General features: G+C 39.0%; 1 protein-coding gene across 1 annotated transcript; it reads right to left on the bottom strand.

Annotated features, from left to right (window-relative positions):
* Positions 1–585: 585 nt before the first annotated feature.
* Positions 586–19,500, bottom strand: CABYR (calcium binding tyrosine phosphorylation regulated; the record flags this gene model as incomplete). The annotated part of the gene is given in 12 exon segments (XM_079108748.1): positions 586–1,272; positions 4,161–4,208; positions 4,211–4,247; positions 4,249–4,326; positions 4,329–4,372; positions 4,375–4,395; positions 4,398–4,485; positions 4,489–4,505; positions 19,203–19,255; positions 19,351–19,423; positions 19,426–19,470; positions 19,473–19,500. Coding segments are annotated over 12 exon segments (1,140 nt in total). The 3' UTR covers positions 586–664.
* Between the last annotated feature and the right edge of the window lie 283 nt (positions 19,501–19,783).

Here is a 19,783-nt window from a genome sequence, read left to right as displayed (position 1 = left end):
TGCTCATCCTACTGTCCACACATCAGGGAGGAGGGGCTTGCATAGGTCCTGACCCTAAGCACAAGCTGAATGAAACAGGATTTGTGATAACATTCTTATCTCCTTAATTCCAGTTGTCTCTTTGCTGTTCAGGGTTTCCAAACTCTTACCAGTACTTCTCTCAACTTTGCTCTCCAGCAGTTCCCAACTCATCTCGTCTCTACCTCCCCATTCCATCAACACAGCAACTAGGTTTAGCTTGTCCTTTAAAATCCGCCCCCTTTTGGAATCTACCACATAGTCAAAGGTGACTGGGTTGCATGATTCATGTATTGGGCATTTATTAATAAGCAGTGGTTGAGGCAGCTGGAGACAACCACATCAAATTTTTTTTTTTTTTTTTTTTTTTTTTTTTTTTTTGCCTGTTCTAGGGATTGAACCCAGGGCCTTGCACATGTTAGGCAAGTACTCTACCACTAAACTTATAGTCCCAGCCCCTTTTTGAGACAAGGTCATGCTAAATTCCCAAGGCTGGCCTCAAACTTGTGGTCCTCCTATCTCAGCTTCCTGAGTAGTCAGAATTACAAGGTTTGCATCATTATGCAGTTTGGGAATCTCAATCTCTAAGTCAGCAATGCTGGAAACTCAAGTGTTAAGGCCCACATATTATGGTAGGAAAATTTACCTACCAGTTTTTAGTTTCTGCTCTGCGAACATGGGCAGTAGTCACAGTAATCTCTCCAGCAATACCATAACTTCCAAAGGGAGAACGTTTGTCACCAGATCCTGAACCTTTTTTAGCTACATCTTCTACTGGGAAAGCAACAGAAAGAAAAACTGGGCTTTGTGGTCTGGGGACATCTTTTCCACTTGTAGGAGGACTAGCATTTGGGGGATTTAGGGTATGTTTCTGAAATTTCTGATCTGCAGGAATAGCAATGGGTACTTGTACTGCAGCATATCTCTTCATGCCATCTGACTGTGAGACAACGGCATGTCCAGGAAGGGGTTTCCAATCCTGTGCTTCCTGAACATTTGAGCCTACTAAAATAAAAGGTGGGGCACTGGTCTTCTTGCTGTCATCCATCATCACATAAGTTGGAGAAGTAACTTGCGGTGGATTCTGCAGAAACTGTGGATCCTTAGGATTAGATAAATAGAGGGTTGCTTGGGGGAAAGGCCCAGGTGCTGGTGGCGGTGATGGGCGACTTTGTTGATTCATATCAGTTAGACAGTAAAGGGTCCACATGTTAGAATATGGTGGTGGTTGTCCTGCTTCGCTTGTTGCTAGTGCTATAAAAAAAAAAAAAAATTTGCAGGCGTTAAAGTTTTGGTCTCTGTATCAGGCGCTATGCACAGTAAAGTCTTTGTAAATCTTTTTTTAAAAAACATAAACAAATAGCTGTAATAATATGTGCCATAAAGCATGCTATAGAGAGGGCTACAGTGTCTGGTAATGTGAAACAAGAGAGCCATTCAGTACAGTTGGAAAAGGAAGACAGTGTTGTGATACCAAGTGGCAGGGACACTAGAGTTGTGGCTAAAGCAGCAATTTCATTCTAAGTTACTGTTTCCAGATTCTGAAACTTTAGACATAGTTTCTAATAGGGTCCTCAGAGGAAAGGGACAGTCAATAAAACTGACTCAACTGTGTGTGCTAAGCCTGTGGTGGGAGGTGTTAATGCATATGCATAGTGATTTTTGTTTTCTTTCCTGAAGAAGTCACAATATATCATTTTGATCACTTAATCTATTATCTCCTGCCACACATTAATCATCACATAATCTAGGACTCAGAACCCCAGAGAGTTCCTTTTAGCAAGGCTTAAACCAGAGACCTAGGTTGGTCCCACAGGGTTCTTTAAGAACAGGTCTAGGAATGCCATTTATTGACTTATAACAAACAGTCTGCAATGCCAAGTGTGACTTGCCTAATAAAGACAAGAGCACTGTTTTGGAGAGCTGAATCACAGAAGGTGGGATCTCAGGGAAGAGAGTTCCTGATGGAGGAGTTTCACTTTGCCAGATGTGCTAGTTTACCTTTTGAACACTGGGCCATCTGTTCCTGGTGCAGCCTTCTTTACTTCCCCCAGAAAAGACCACTATGCACATGATTAAGCTGATGATTTTTTTGACAGCATCGGATCCTTTAAACTGATCTTTCTTCAAGCTTATTAAAATATATACACACAAGCCAAGTCTTCAGTTTTTTCAGTGGGAGAAAGCTGGAGAACTCAATCTGCATTTTCTTAGCGCCGAGGGCAACTCTTTTACTTTGAAACAACTAAACACCTGAAAACGGTGACTTGGTGTGAAGCTCTGCTTAAGTCACGAGGATAATGCCAGTGCCACAGGCTACACAGTGTACTGCCCTCTACCTTTTCAGCTGTTCTGAATCCCTGTCACACCGCCAGACAGAATTGATCTTTGCTAAACACCTGCTTTATTATTCTGACTCAAGTCAGTCAAGAGCTGAGAGTTTCTGCAAAAGGGTTGGGGGCACTGTCTCATGCGCATCCTTCCATTGCTCCAGAGGGAAGAGCCTCTGCAAGTGTCCAGATGGTGCAGAAGGGTGGCAGAGCAAATTCCATTGAGATGGAGGTCACATCATGTCTGTCACAGGAAAACATGGGTGGCAGTTCAGCAGCCAAGAAAGCAGCTTCAATTTGACACTGGTCCAGGGGAACTGGTTGAAGGAAGCCAATCATGGGAACTGCTTCTACTGTTGCTCCAGTGCCTGGCCATCCTTCCTGCTCCCATGTGTGACAGAAGCTCCACCTAACCCTTCCTCTCTCTCCATCCAGCTATGAAGCTGCTCCCTCAGCTGCAGGAAGCTCCAGACCCAGCACCCCAGACCTGTTGCAGAGCTCTCGGTGCGAAAGCAGAATCAAACACACCACCATTTCTTCCATGTTTTAAATGCACAGCCCACGTAAGTGCAATGCCGCAGTTTGATTTTACATTCACAAGTGAGAAATTTCAAACCAACACTCCTAATTGCAGTTTTGCAATAGTATTATTCAGGTGGCATAAATATGACATTTTGTACCTGACAACAGGTTCTAATGTTCATAATGTATTTCCAAAGGACACAAAAGTGCTGGATGACCAAACTTGCAGGATGTCGCATTAGAATCACTCATCTCATAAAAGTAAAATCTCAAACACAGCAAAGCTTTTAGGTACGTTTGGCATTTAAAAGCCTATAGAAAACAAAGCCTGTGACCAGTCTGCAAGGAGCCTACCTAGATGGTTTCCTGCGATACAGATGTCACCTGAAATGCAATGTGTAAATATGTAAGCATCTGATTTTCTTACCTGGCCTCATCAAACCTGTTCAGGTACTGCTTCCCCCTCGGGTTCGATTTCTGGCTCAGTAAGGCCTTCTGGAATACGAGGGAAGGGGCCACTAGATGACTTTATGGGTGCAACTGAGTACACTGCTGCAGTGTCCCCTGAGGGCACAGGTTTGCCTGTGTCCTGGGGTGCAGAGTTCTCCTGTGTCTCCTTCTGCCCAGGGTCTGTGGAAATGATCTCCACTTCAACATGCAGAGATTGTTCAGAGCCTATTTTGATAAAGCCCTCTGCATCCAAGGATTCTGCAGCTCCCTTGGGCTGACCTTCCAAACAGCTGTTGGAGAGCAGAACGGTAGCTTCTGCCTCCATATTTATTGAGGACTCAAAATCTGCATCCTCCTCCAACTGTACAGGTTTGGAACTAACTGGTGGTAACTGCCCATTTCCTTTCAGACAAGCAACTTGATCAGTAAAAGGGATAACTATATGTTCTGGTATTTGCTCAACATAGACAATTCCTTCAGCGACAGGCTGATTGTTATATATAGATGATATACGAAGGGCTGTTGTAACCTGAGAATCAGCCTGCAAAGGGACCTTAGGAGCTTGATCATAAGCAGGAGGATCTTGTTCAGCCTGCAAGGGGATTGAGAAAGCCGTTGATAGTTCAGCCTCATAGTCCTTAGGTACAGGACCCACATCTACCTGCACAGATGTCTGGCTCACAACCTGTACAGATACTGCCTCTCCAGGACACAGAGGAGTGGTCACCACGAGTTCTTCAGCAATCTCTGAGCTCAGTACCTTGTTAATAACAGGCATACTTGTTGCCACGTCCACCATTAAAATGTCAGATTGATCAGAATGAATAGATGAAACATTACCTAACATCTGAGTGGCAAACTGAGCTGGGTCAGCTGGGACATAGGCAACTCTGCTGAGACAGCTGCTGGAGATGGTGATGAGGGTGGGGGTGGTAGTCTTGGGGGTGACTGGTTTGGAAGAAGGACCATGAACTGCTTCACTTGTCCCCTCAGTCTGTGGGAACTCAGTATTAAATAAGGAAACTGGGTGGTCTTGTTGCTAACTGTGGTCCACTTATATTGTCCTCCTCTGTGTAGTGGATTTTTCCATCCGGTAGGTTCTTGGGAAACTACAGGCGTTCCTTCTGGTTTCTTTTACAAATTCTGGTTTCTTCTCCTGTGTCGCTCATTCTGACCACTTCTCTACTAAATAATAACAGTCAGGTGGGTTAATCAGCATATATTCCAAAGGAATATTATAAAGAAAGCAATGATAGGTTGTGCATTCAAATGTCCATATACACAAGTTTATGCTTTATTTTCTAACATATGTGATTTAATATGGGTGATGAAACTTTCCTTATCCCCTTGAGACCCTTGGATCATATCCTTAGAAATAAGTGACCTTAAATCCCCTAAATAGCACAGTGGTGAAGCTATAATCATACACCCTAAGCTGGTCAGCATCTTGAGGGGAAAAAAATGCTAATTCTTTCCTAGAAATAAGGATGCTGAAAAACCTCCATGGAAAAAACTCCTGAGCCAAAGTTCCACACAAAGATGGGGAAAGGAAAAAACAAAAGACCAGTTTGGGAAATAAATTACCTAAATCTCCAGATGTCATAACTTAGTAATGACACAGATGCTGTCATATTAATAGAGGCATTCCTCAATGTAAGATGATTTAGATTCAAAATTTAACTTAACCGATTTTGTCCCATCATCCCAGATACGGAATACCTATAAAAACTTAAATGAGCAACAAATGTACCACTTATGTTTGAAATAACTGTTTTTAGAGTTCTATTCTTTTTAGAATATAGGCAAATCATTAGAGCATTAGAAATATTTCATACATATGAAAATATAAAGGATATACAAGTTCTAAGTTATAATTTTAAACCTATTTTAACACACCTGGGTCAATTTCATTGAAATATTCCAAAAATTGAAAACTTGGGACTTAGTGGATTATTGGTGAATTAGTAAACTGGGAAACTAGAGGATTTTTTACATAAGGAAATGCCTATATTTTAACCTAAAAGTGGTAGCACGTGCTGATGAGACAGATTCGCTGTCATGCAGCTAAAACCATACTGACCTAGACAAAAGGAAAAGAGAACCCTGTTTCTCAGTGAACTAAATGAATCCTCAGGCCTGAGGAAAGACCTAGAAGGCCAAGATAACTGATGACACAGGAAGTCATTTTCACCTGGAGGTGAAAAATTGCTATAAGATTATGTTTATCACCCACACACCTGTCTAAGCACCTCGGTAGTATTTATTGGAAGTTTTCACATCTGCTTGCTGAGGATTTTCTCTTACAGCAGTATTTCTCTAATGAAATGTACAGGAAAAATGTAATTTGCTTCACAAGAGTATGTTGGATCAAGGTGATACTCTTGGTAGAGGTATTTTCATAGGTTTGGCTGCTTCCCAAAGAACAGTGCCCTGCAGTATCTCCCTTCATATTGCTGCTACTTTCTTAATAAATTCTGGACATGGACACCACACCAAATGGTCACATGCCAAAGAAAATATTTTTCTTAAAAATCCATCTACTCTTAACCTACCTCTGCTTAGAACACTAACCCTCTTTTTTTCCTAACCATTCATCTCCTCAGATCTTGCCTTACCCTCTTAACACACCCTTTACCTCCTGATGCATGGCTGAATACTGGTATGATGTGTAAGAGGACTGTGTGGCACTGCTGAGGATGAAGATCAAGATGAGGTACCACACAACTTACATTTATACAGAAGAAAACAGATACACAAATATTATAGGTAGAGAACTACAAGTACCTAATAATGGTACTATTATAAAGATCTTGGGCTGGGCACGGTGGCACCTGCCTGTAATCCCAGCGACTTGGGAGGCTGAGGTAGAAGTATCCGCCTGAGTTCAAATCCAGTCTCAGCAAAAAGCAAGGCACTAAGTAAACTCAGTGAGACCCTGTCTCTAAATAAAATACAAAAGAGGACTGCTGCAGATGTGGCTCAGTGACCGAATGCCCCTGAGTTCAATCCCATTTCCACCATCCCCACCCGCTACCCTGCAAAAATGATTTTGGGAGTCAGAGAAACTCTTAGTTTTAAGAAACCTGACCTTGGGAGATTACTCTTCTGCTTAGTATATAGAAGCTTTAAAAATACCACTCCCTGGGCTGGGGCTGTAGCCTCAGTGGTAAGAGTGCTTGCCTTGCACATGCTAAAGCACTGGGTTTGAGCCCTCAGCACACAATAAAAATAAGTAATAAAGATGTCCATCTACAACTAAAAAGTATATTAAAAAAATACCACTCCAATCAAAACAACAAAAAAAAGCCAGATAAAGTGGGCACCAGTGACTCATGCCTACAATCATGGTGACTTAGGCTAAGGTAGAAGGATCACAAATTCGAGGCCAGCCTCAGCAACTTAACAAGATCCTGTCCTCAAAAAATAAAATGGGCTGAAGTGTAGTTCAGTAGTGATAAAGCGCCCTAGAGTTCATCACCGTATCAGAGAAATGGTGCAGGGGCAGGGAGTTAAGGGTTGAACAAGCCGGAGTTAATTTTAAAAAAAGTTTTTTTGAGGCCATCAGACAGCTAAAGTCGTAAGGTAACCAATTAACCTGATTTCAAAGAGCAACCAGCCCCTCCAAGGAGGGAAGGGATGGCAGGGTCAGAAAGATGAGGTTGCCATCATATTTGCTGGTAAACTATCAGCTAAAATCTGAACATACTGTTAAAAGCCTAGGATAAATATACTGATGAGGCCTAGGACATCATTCTGAAATAACTTAAGACTCTATACTCAATGGGCCTTCACACTTGCTCACATACACCTTTCTGCAGGCCTCCCATAAAATATGTAGCAGAGTAGAAGGCCAGAGAGAGTTCGCCTACTCTTGAGGCAGAGAGCAGAAATGTTTGACCTAAGATGCACCAATGATGCAAGGCAGAGTTTGGCTGCCTCATGGATCACAGAGCAGGAACACTGAGAAAGCCCCACCCCCAAGGCCAGCAGGGGTGGAGAACAACAGGAGCCTCATGCCCCACTTAGCACACCTGCACTGAGTAAGGCGAGTAGGCTGCCATCAGCCTAGAGCATGGAGAGACACCTGTGCTGCAGCTAGCAGGTTAGGCTGAAAGCCCAAGACGAGAGGCACACTGAGAAACTGGCGCCTCTGCCCCAGGGTCACTGCAGCCCTCTTCTGGACGAGTTGGAAGCCTGCATTACAGTGAAGGTGAAGCAAAACCCAACTTGATTCCTGACTTGAGACCTTATTTTTCCCCATAAGGTCTTAAATTCCCCAATCACTGGTTTTTTGTTTTGTTTTTTAAACCAGGAGGGTTAGGAACCAAATCAGCCCTATGAATTTAATTATAGCAATTCCCTATCATTTGCACAGGACCTATATGCTGTACTATTTGCAGGACACGGTATAGGCAACTCTGCAAAGGCCCACCTTGTCCTTTTAAGTATCCCTAGATATCTGTATCTGGGAGATTAATAGAATAATTTAAAATATTAGAATGACATTCTTTCTATAGAAGGCCCCTATTAAATAGCAAACATCCCTGGAAAATACAAGCATATGTGATTATGAGTCATTAACAGTTTATCAGAGAATTTGATTGTTCCCTCCCAACCCACAGACAACTTTTTCACAATAAAAAACTGCATGAGAAGATACAGGTTTCTATGCTGGCTCTGTGATTTAATAGGTGCATGATCAAATCAGAACTTCAGCCTCCTCATCTGTAAAATGAGGATAATTTTGACCTTACTGTGTTTTTGTGGAGACTAAATGAAATAATACACCTGACAGTGCTCTCATATTTAAAAGGGGCAGAAAATAAGTCAATGCCCCAACTGGAGATTCAGAAAAGTTTTGAAAAGATGATGTCAAATTAAAAATTAATCAAGTATCTTTAATACACCTTTGATTAAAATTAGACTGACAGTTTCCTAAGCTGGGTGGCAGGATGCAGTGCTTTTTTTTCTTCTTCTTCATAGGTATATACATATGTGTACACTTCACTACACAAATATATATAGATCATAGAGGCTTTTGAATATACCCTTATTTTTTTAAAAATTGAGACCAGATGGCTTAACCTTTTATAGTGTTCTTGAAAATGCAAAGCACTCTATTGACCATTTAGTTTTGCTTAGATTACATGAGAAAATGTTAACCAATATAAACACACTAGTTAATCATGTATAACATCATGTAAATCTATATTGAGTTCCTGTTTAAGAAACGTAAAGAGCTTTTCTCCAATGTTTTAAAGTCTGTTTAATAAGTCTAACAACTGCTGACTAGTAACTTTGAAATCATAGAAAACTATTTCTTAAAGTTGTGTACTAGGTTTTCTGTAGTTCATTTTATCATTCTTGTGAAGATAACTGACTTCAGCGATCTGATTCTTACAAAAAAAAAAAGGAAAAAAGAAAAAAAAACAACACTGCAGAGAAAGAATTAGGAACAGAATGAAGGGCATTTCTCTTTGTAAAAAAGTTCACTTAATAAAGTTAATCAAATTGATTAAAATTCTTCTGAATCCTGATTTTCCATGGAACTAATAAGATAAAGAGGTCAAATTCAAGCATATAGTATTTGTTGGAATATGTAGAATTCATATGGGCACCTGGGACATACATAATTGCCAGGGAAACATGAAGAAAACGTATATTTTGGCACTGAAAGGGAAATCAAAAGAAGTCAAAAGATCAGAAGAGAAGCAACAGCAGGAGACAGGAGAGGGTGCATAAAGACTGGAGGTTGCAGTAGAGGCTTAATTAAAGTCAAGAATTTCAGGTATGTATGATACCAGGACCAAAGATGATAAGAATTTAATAAGTGTTCAATAATAGTGTGCTGAGCTGACTGCAATTGAGAAAAACAGAGATGTGAATTTAAAAAGTGGATGAATTCTCTTCCTTTCCCCTTCCTTTTATTCATTCTTCATTCAACAATTTTTAACTACTTTTCAACTACGTGAAAGATACTGAGGAATCAGAGATTCTAAAGAGCACAGTCTGATAAGCAGATGATATGACAATGTACTCAGGGTAGTGGCTAAAATATGCCTGAGGCTTTTAGGTTATTTTTGTTAAGCTTTGGAAATAAGGTGCAGGTATAAAAGCACTAGGTACTTTGGTCTAAAGGAAATGGGAAGGCCAGTTTTGGGGAAAATAGCCATTAGGCATATCCTAAGCAACTTCCCAAGCCACTCTTCTTTGCCTTTTCTTTCCTGTTGGTTCTTTAACTGTACCATCAAACATATCTGGGCCATGTGGAGCATCACCAAAAGCAATTTGTCATCTCTGGTTTATTCCTTCTCTCTCCTCCTCTAGGTCTATTTCAAGTTATCCCCTTCCTTCTCTTCCCCGACCCATTCTTCCATACATCTAGCTTCTCACCACACTCACACATTTTACCCAAACCTCTCTCCCAATTTCATTTTTAGGCACATTATTATCCTATCCTAAGAGCATCCTATGTTTGAAGCAGCAATATACTCGGCCCCAGGTGGGGCCACTAACACCACAGTGGTCTTCAAGCTGTATTGGTATCCCCCCCTTCCTCAAAAAGTACTTATGAGGGTAGAGGGAGCATTTTTAGTTGTCTTAATGCCTGGGAGGCACTACTGGTTTTAAAAAGCCAAGACCAGAGGATGCTAGATGTCTCCCAACACATGGGACATTCCCACACAACCGCCCTGTCCAAGATGCCAATGTAATCTCTATACAGAGGTCCAAACCAGACCTGTCAAATTTATTCTCCCTTACTAGAACCTTTATCAACCTCCCGAGGCCCTTGGGACAGAAGTTGAATTCTGCTAGAGAGCTTGCAAAGATCTTCCTTTCTTAACAAAAGGAAGAAATATCACTGGTACCACTACTTTCTCCTTTCTCAAGCCAACGTGGGCTTAACACCTAGAGCAGTGGGCATGAGGGAACAAGTAAAATATGCTAGAATATCAGCAGTGGATGCTTGACACTTTATCATATTAGAAGCAGAAATGAACACCACCTTCTAGATATCTTGTTTACATAAAGTCACTGTTAATTAGTTGTCAGGTACATGCAACTAAAAATTTTCCTGATAAGGGGCATAAATTAGAAGCAATGAAGAAACATGGCAGGAGGATTGGGTTGTATGCTACTTTTAAGATATCATGTCTGGTTTTTAAAAATTTTTTGTTTTTAGTTGCAGATGGACACAATGCCTTTATTTATTTATGTGGTGCTGAGGATTGAACCCAGCGCCTCATGCATGCAAGGCAAGCACTCTACCACGGAGCTACCCCCAGCTCTCATGTCTGTTTTAATTCTATGACTTTGTATTATCATTTTTCTTGGTGCTTGTTGATATTCTTAATATTTAGGACAACAAGATAATGCATCTATTGTTTTAATTAACTGTCAATGAAAATCTGGGCTATGTCCCATATACCCCTCTTCTCTGTAGAAAAATGGATGTTTATCAAGAAGAGAGGAATTATTTTATTTTGGATTTTCTACATCATAATCATGTCATCTGTGACTAATTTACTTCTCTGTGTATCTTTTTTGTTATTGTTTGCCTTATTGCATTGACTAGAACCTACAGTACAAGGTAAAAAAAAAAAAAAAATGGTGAAATGAAAGAAATCTTTGTGTTGGCCCAAATCTTGAGGGAAAGCCTTCAATATTCACTGCTGAATATAATGTTACCTGTAAATCTTTTGTGCATACACATTACTAGATTTAGGAACTTTCCTGTATTCCTTGTTTGATCATAAACTTCTTTAAAAGTTCATTGAGCAGGTCTGATGGCCCTTCTCAGTTTGTCTGCTTTGAGAATCTCTTTCATTTTCTTTCTTTTTTTTTCTTTTTTTCTTTTTCTTTTTTTTGTGGTGCAGGGGGTTGAACCCAGGGCCTTGTGCTTTGCAAGGCAAGCACTCTACCAACTGAGCTATATCCCCCAGGCCTTTGCTTTCATTTTCTAAAGGATTTCTTCACTGGGAATATAGTCATTTATATTCTGGCAGTCTTTTGTTTTGTGTTTTTTTTTTTTTCGTTTTCAGTACTTTAAAGTTATCCTTCTATTATCTTTTGGCCTCTATAGTCTCCATTAAGACATGAGGTCTTTATCTTATTGTACCTTATTTTACCTTGAGTGCTCTCATGCTTTTTGTCATTTTCACCAGTTTGATTGTAATGTAGTTGTTGTTTTCTTTGTATTATCCTGCTGTGGGTTCACCAAACTACTTAATCTGTAAGCTGATGTCTTTCAATCAGGACTTCTCAGACATTATTTTTTCAAATAATCCTTCTTTTTCATTTACTCTTTTCTTTTCCTACAACTCTAATTACACATTTTAGATCTTTTGATAGTGTCTCATGTCTTTTATGCTCTGTCCCATTGTTTTTCTTTTTGTTTTTAATTTGGTTGTCTATTGGCCTGTTTTTCAGTTTCCCAATTCTGTCTTCTGTTAGCGAATAAATCCAGTAAGTTTTCAATTTTTAGTTATGAGTAACAATTTTTTTCTTACTTTGTGGATTCTAACTCTGTTGAAGTTCTCCATCTTTTCATTCATTTTTTCTATCTTCTGAAAACATTAATCATCTTGTCTGTCCCTCATGTAGTTATTTGGATCATCTATTTTCTCTCTAGTGAGTGTTTCATTTATCTCCCTTATTAGTCCCTCCTTCTACTTCTTTGAATGGCTAGTAATTTTTAATGTATGCTAGAAATGATAAATGACACACTATAGAGGCTCTGATTATGTTATTTTCTTATGACAGGTTAATTGATATTCTGGAGACTTGGCTTTAGATTTTGTTAAAGTGTGGATATTTTCAGCTTTGTTCTACCTCCTAGCACATTGTTATTATTTCATAAGGTATGATCTTTCTAGGGTCTCAACTGAACTACCAGGGTTTCACAGAAGTTTCTTCATTTTGGCTAAGTTTCAAGCTCAAAGTCTGTCCTGACGTACCAGTTCTGAAATCTCTACACAGCTTTCAGTCTTCAATAACCTTTCTCTACCGAAACTCTTCAAGCTTTAATTCACACATGAACAGCTTAGGAATTGAACAAAAATATGAGGGAATTTTCTTGGGAGAGATTTCTCTGGTACCCTGTCATTCAAATTTGGGGTTGCAACTGGCAACTCCAGACTCTTCCATTTTTCTTCCCAGACCTTCTACATGCTGCTTGGACTCTATGTTCCTGCACAAGAATTTGAAAAATTCCCTCAGGGAAAAACCCAGAGTGAATATGGGATCTTAATTTCAATGATTTCCTTTTCCCAAGAATCCAAGCACTGGACTTAGTGTGTATGATTTATCCAGCCTTTATGGTTTGCTTATAATAGGAGGAAAGTACAATGTCACCTACTCCATCATAGCTGATACTAAATCTCTCCCCCATTGAACTGCACCTAGCATAGCATGTGGCAATTGTCAGAAATTTAATATCTGTGGACTTTAAGAATACATAGAATATGAAAGAAGAAAAGGGAGGGAGAAGAACAGAGAAGCTGAAATCAAGGAATTTGAAATTACTTAGCATTTTCAGGAGATGACAAATAGTATCATAAGGTCTATGAAGATATGCTATGAGAGAGATGACTGACAGGTTAAGAATCAGATCACAGAAAAGTTTGCATGCCATTCTCTTGTAGAGTCATCAAAATGTATATTCTATGACTTAGATGTGCTCAGAAAGCATTACTTTTCTTTAACTAATCTTATCTTGCATTGAAATGCCCATTTCCCAGTGAATCAGAATTTACCTTTTTTTTAGAGTTTTATGGTTATACATAGTAGTTAGGTTCATCCCAACAAAATTATACATGCATGGAAATCGATTTGAGTTCATTTGTCCTTAATTTCCTTAATTTAAGTCTTTTGATTAATTATTGGGTCTCTTAGGGGTTATCATTACTTTGGCAAAGGTTCTCTCCCTTCTAAAGAGGAAATCTGAGTGCTGGGGTATGCTGTGGCTCTGAGCCACATGCTCTTTCTGCTGCAGTCACCTCTGATAGAGATGTATGTACCTCTGTCTCTGGGTTGTAGGTCTCTGTCCTTACAGTCACTGCTCAGATGTTTCCAACTTTCTGGAAAGTGTGCCATGTTTGCTTATTTCCAAAGGACTGATAGATTCCCCTTCTTAATTTGATCCTCTGTAACATCTAAGGTCCAGCTGACAGATACTTTCTTCTGAGCTTAGATATTATGTACTATTCCTGTTTCACTTTGCCTTTCAGATGCTGATTCCATGCTAGTCATTAGGCAATGCAAAATATCTGGATCCAAGTAAAGCCATACCACGGCCACAGGACACCAGTAGTAGTATATCAGGCCCAACGAAATTACTTATTTCTAATCTATTGCTTCAATGCAATTTTTAAGTATTTATGGAATGCTGATATATGATAGAGTAGTGAATGGATGCAGCATGTCAGGCTAAAGCAGTGCCACATAGCCCTTCTCTAAGAGGCACCACTTTCTTCCAGATAGCACCCCAGGAAAGAAAAAGCCTTCTGCTGGAATTTAAGGATTTTCTGATTGGAGATTCTTTCTACCTCCTTCGTGCCTTCTTTCTATCTTGGCTAACGTGTTTAGGCTCTACACACATCCCAGTACAACACATTGCCAAGAAGGGTTTTCCATTTCCATTTCATTTACAGCAGGAATCAACCTTATATAGCCTGCCTCTTTCCTCCTCTAAGGCTTTTAAAGTAAAAATTTGATTTTGGTAGCTTTTGACTCTTAAAACTCAGCTGTGGTTATTTTAAGGAAATCTTCTCTCAATAAGATCAGGCTCCTGCAGAACTTCAAAGTATATCTTGCTCACCATGAACTTGGGAAACTCAATAGCGAGTAATGACTTCCTTATTCCAAGCTGTATTTCCCTTTCCTCTAAGGTAACTGAATTCTTCAATGGGTAAAGATCACCAATGCAAAAGAATAGCTAGGAGCTATCTGAAATCAAAGCACACTAATATTTTTCAAAAGGCATAATTTTATGGACAATAAGAAACTATCAAAGTTTCTGGATGACAGAAATTATACACCCAGCTCATAAAGCTAAAAACCAAGATAGTTTTCTCTCATATTTTGACTGTCTTCTAAGTATTCCTGACCTCATCTTGGCAACCTGGTTTTCTGTTCCAGCTTTTCTGGTTGGTCATAACTTTATGCTACCAACCCAGGTGGTTCAATCCTAATCTCAAGTTTGTGGTCCCTAGAGTAACACTCAGACTCTGATTCATTTGTGTTTTTTTTTTTTTTTTTTTTTTTTTTTTGGTACCAGGAATTGAACCCAGGGTTGCTTAACCACTGAATCAAATCCCCAGCCCTTTTTTATATTTTATTAGAGACAGGGTCTTGCTGAGTTGCTTAGGGCCTCGCTAAGTTGCTAGGGCTGGGTTTGAACTCTAGTCTCCTGCCCCAGCCTCCCAAGTTGCTGGGATTATAGGCATGCACCACTGCGCCTGCCAGACTGATTCTTGACTATTCCAATTGTTCAATGATTTATATGGCTTTCTTTAAACTAATTCCAACTAATTAATCTTACCACAATGGAAAAGCATGAATGACCTAAGTCACCCTTTCATTTCATTCCAAGTGATAAAACTTTTTTTAAGCTTAATGAAATCTTTACTTGGTATAAATTATCCATTACCCTTCCCAGGCAAATAAAAGACTTCGAAAAATAATAAAGGGGTCATTTTGGCACATGCCCATCCCTGTTTAGGAAATCATTATATCGTACTTGAAAAAAGGCCTAGCATGTGGCACAATAGTATGAGAACCCATAAACTTTAGTGTCTAGAATAGATACCATTCCTTCTTTTATAAATTAAAATGGTTATTAATTATAAATGGATAGTTACCAGTATGTGTAATCAACTACACAAAATAAGGCACACAACAGAATCTGGCGTAAGAATTAAACTCAAGTTAATATGAACACCTAATGTGAATAAATAGCTTAACAGAATACTTAATGATACCTATAATTGCTAAAGTGCTGCATAGGAATCAAACTGGGCCCAATGATGGGCAGCAGTTCCTGACCATAATTACTATTATATGGCCAAGTCAAGAATCAGAAAAGTTAAAAGTAACTTCAGGGTCCAGGTGGGCTAGTTCTTTTTCTCTTTTTTTGGGGGCGGGTGGTACTGCTGGAGATTGACCGAAGGACTCATGGATGTTAACCTCTGTTCCTACTTCTGTGGAAAGCCAACACTGGGAGCTGGATGCAGTTAGGCTTAGGGGGATGAGAAGCGGTAAGTGGCTGTGGTGAGCTGTCAGTTGCCACTTAGAGCAAAACTAGTGCCCTCTAAACTAGTGGTGAGAAGATCAGAATAGTACCTTCTGGGCTTCAGGTTCCCCATAAGATGGCAACAAGGGAGACAAAAGTAAAACAAATAGTTGAAAATATTGTAGGGATAGGAGTTCAATTCTTCTCCCATTACTCCTGAGTTCAAGAATCAGATTTTTTGAGAGGGATCCTAGAATGTACATACCTCTATAGTGTAAAGAACATGGAGCCATGCTACCAAGAAGATCTGAGTTCAAATTCTAACTCTTTCTTTAGAAACTCCCAAGCCTCATATTTCTCTTTGGCAAAATTTCTAAGTGCTTAGAACCAGTTACTCAATAATTCCATTCCTTTATTTCTTCTTTTCCTAGCAAATCCTAAGTGGTGGAATTTAAGGGGATGACTCTGTTGCTTTAAAATATTACCTGAGTTTTAAGTTCATCAACTGATGATTTGATTAGAAGACTGAGAAATGGGGGCTCTTTCAGTGACATGATCTAGTGAGATCTGTTTGATCAAACTGCAGCAAAAACAAAAGGAGGATCCAAGAATTTCACAGCATAAACACTATGCAATGGTATCTGGGGTAAAATGCCACAATGATGGCCAATAGAGTTGGGGACCATCCTAAAGACACTAAGCTCTAAGGTGTGAAATGAGCAATGATCAGAAGTGAAAACAGTTTGCCTCCATTGTTTGGTTCTTTGCTTCCCCCTTCTCTATCACCTGACTGTGAATTTTTAAAGCCACTGGGGAGATGAGTAAACATTTGTGGTCCTATGACGAGGCTCCAAATGGTGCTTTTTTCTAGGAAAAATTCCAGAATGAAATGTTCGCTAAAACAAATGGTATGTACAGCATGTTCTTATCTCCATGCTTTCTAGCATATGGGCAGCATGGAGTAAGCTGCTGGGCAGCAAATGCAAGGTCTGGAAATAGTTTTAGAGAACATTGACATCCTCACTGAGCGCTCTTTGGAAAACACATACTCCTATCTGATATCTTGGAGCTGAAAGGGGCACCAGTGCACTAGGGATGGCCCTTTGTTCTTGCCTACATCACCGAGTTCTAATACCTCGCGCTGTCTCTAGGCTGATCTTGCTCATACTGAAGAGCTGAAAGACTAGATTTAGAGTCAGTCTTCAAAGAATGGTTCATGTCCATAGCTTACAAGTTCACTTAAAGTCTGGGAGGGTCTCCATCCTTGGGACCAATAGAGCATATGGGGTATTACAGGTACTGCCTCCACATTTAAACTAGGATCTACAAGGGAAGTTCTACTTGGATGAAAGAGAAGGTGCCACCTGTCACACCTACATTTTATTGTAGAGAACTGAACACCAAACCAAATTTTCTCAGAGCTCCCACAGGAAGAGTAGTTGAGGAATGAAAGCAGCCAGAAGATAGGAGGATGTCACTCAAGGGAGGAAATATGCTGCTATGTGAGACATTTAAGGTGCCTGTATATCCCCACCGAGTCTCACTCAGCCCAGAGTAATACTTTCCGGATTGAAGGTAGACTCATGCAGTCACTATGATAGGACCTTTGTTATTGGGTAGTGTTTGTCCACTAAGATACTATTTGGGATGACAAAAAAAAAAAAAAAAAAAAAAGACAAGTGAACCAAACTGATATTAGCCAGAAACATGGAACTATTTCCTAGTCATCCCTTCATGTTTCCTTCCCATCCCTAGTCTACTGCCCAAAGAGCAATCTGTTTCTACAATCCTACTGTGAGCTTGCTTTCAGGTTTTTGTATGCTATGTCCACCTCCTTGATATCTTTAGTTATCTGAAGAGAAAAGCAGAAGTATCTCTTACCCCATACTTACATCAAAAGTATAACTCTTCTATTAATTTTGTTAGTCTGTTAATTTTTAATTCTGAGATTCACAGATTACCTACCTGAACCAGAATTCACATTTGTTTAGTCTACTTGCTAATGAATTGAATAACCTCTTTCAGTTAACAAATTCAACTCAAAAGCTACCTTCCACCATAAAGATTCACTGATTTTAATCACCATTCTTAAACATAGCAAGTCTGCACACTCCCCTTTTACTCTGAATTCAGCCCTCAGTATAGAAAACACAAATACAAAGACAGTAACAACCTAACTACCTGGAAAACCAGGCTCATGGGGAGGGGAAGGGTAATTGATGTTCTTACACTTGGCTGTATTTGCTGCTGATGGTAAGCAAGTCCTCAACCTTTTACCATAGTGAGCTGAGACATCAGGGAAGCAGCCAGACTAGACAATAAATATTCCTGAACAAGCGCACTTCATTCTCTGCCTCTCCAAATGCTGACTGTTGCTATTCGTAATTTTGCTTTCTGTTTTTGGCGTCTCTTTCACTGCAGATCTAAATTCTAATGATTTTACAATTTCCTGTATCTACTTCCTAATTTCTCCCTACTATTGTCATGTTATCTATTAACCTCACAAAGTGACAGTATAAAAGTGGTTGACAACTCACAGAACTCAACTCTATGATCATTCAAAATGCTGGTCAGCCAATATGGTAGAATTATTTATTTTTCACACTGGCTTTGTTTTGCCACTTATCTATGTACCCCTGTCCTTGAGATTTGACCATTAAATCTGCTTTTGCTTATAATTATCTTCTCAAATTTCATTCTAAAAACTGCTCTCCTCTGTCAACTGCTTCATGCTATCATGTTCATGTGAGATAGACATTTAAACGTACACAAAGCACTTTTTAAAGCAGTTATATGCTACCTTGTCAGTGTCTGAAATGTGAAGACCACCACTATCCTATGAAAAACTTATCTATCTATACCTGGAGACTCTTGGAACAGAACGTATGGTCAGAGATATGTAATTCCTGTCTTCCAGACTGGACTGCAAGTAACCATCAGGGTTTTTTTGTTTTTGTTTATTTGTTTTTCAAGGTAGATTAACCTTTTAACAAAGATTTTCCAGAAGAGTGTTTTTACAAGTTGAATATGCTTTATCTGAATGCCTGGAACCCAATGTGTTTCAGATTTCAGAGTTTTTTGGATTTGGGGGCTATTTTCATAGAGGTTTTTAGTTGAGCATACTTAATCCAAAATATGAAACTCAAAATTCCCACAAATCTGAAATTTCTTGAGTATTGTGGTATCAGTACTCCAGTGGATTTTGGAGCATTTGGGATTTGGGATTTTTGAATTAGGATGCTCAACTGTATAACTTTATTAAGTAAAATGTCTCACTATAATAAGCCTTTATTGCTATCAAGTGCAATGCTCTTCAATTTCATTATATTTCCCCTAAAGATGGGCATACTGCTGGGTCTGAGTCATAGTTTATATACACTGTTCTAGGCATTCTTGTACGTTCACTGTACCAAATGGTTTGAAAAGATGTTTTTCCAACAAGATTTAGAATTCTCTGAAATGTCATTTCCCAAATTAAAAAAAAAAAAACACTGAGTTAATAAAAAACAAAGCTTCAGTGTGATTATTTACATATAACACATTAATGTGATTATTTAGAAGGAAAACATCTGATAGCATCATTCTAACTTTGAATGTATGTTAGCAATGTAACTTATAATCAACATTAAAACTATCACTTGTGCACTTACCTTTAAGCTGATGAAATTGTTTAACCAGATCTTTTATATCCAGAGAATTATTCCTAAAGGAATAAATACAGAAAATCAAACACAGGTACATAACTTCCCAACTTAAATGCTTTTTAAAAGCAACGAATGTATGATCTAAAGCAATAACAAACCTTCTCTAAACACAATAAGTTCTTTAAAATAAACTGCTGCAAATTGGGTGATGTTTGATGGTTTGGTTTGAGAACAGCTCTGCTAACTCCCTCAAGCAGCGTCTTGAGGCCATAGGTACGACAAGTCTGGGCTTTGAAGAAATCATTCTGGCAGGATGTCTGTAATCTAACTATAGAAAAACAAAAAGTCTTATACATAGAATTTTTATTAATCTCAGCTATAATACAGAAAAATGAGGTCTTATACGTAGGAGTTTATTAAAATATAATCTTATGAGTTAACTGTGGTTTCCAAGAACAATTCTCATCTTCTATTGAAATTAAGGTTAGTTCTAATATCCAGGTATTTATTCTAGTAAAATGGATAATTCTTTTTTATTATCATATTGTTCTAATTAGTTATCATGACAGCAGAATGCATTTCGACTC

This window comes from Sciurus vulgaris (genome assembly GCF_902686455.1).
Source record: "Sciurus vulgaris genome assembly, chromosome: 13".
NCBI classification, from domain to species: Eukaryota; Metazoa; Chordata; class Mammalia; order Rodentia; family Sciuridae; genus Sciurus; species Sciurus vulgaris.
The sequence above is the reverse complement of the archived record's forward strand: the minus strand, read 5'-3'. Positions and strand labels throughout refer to the sequence as shown.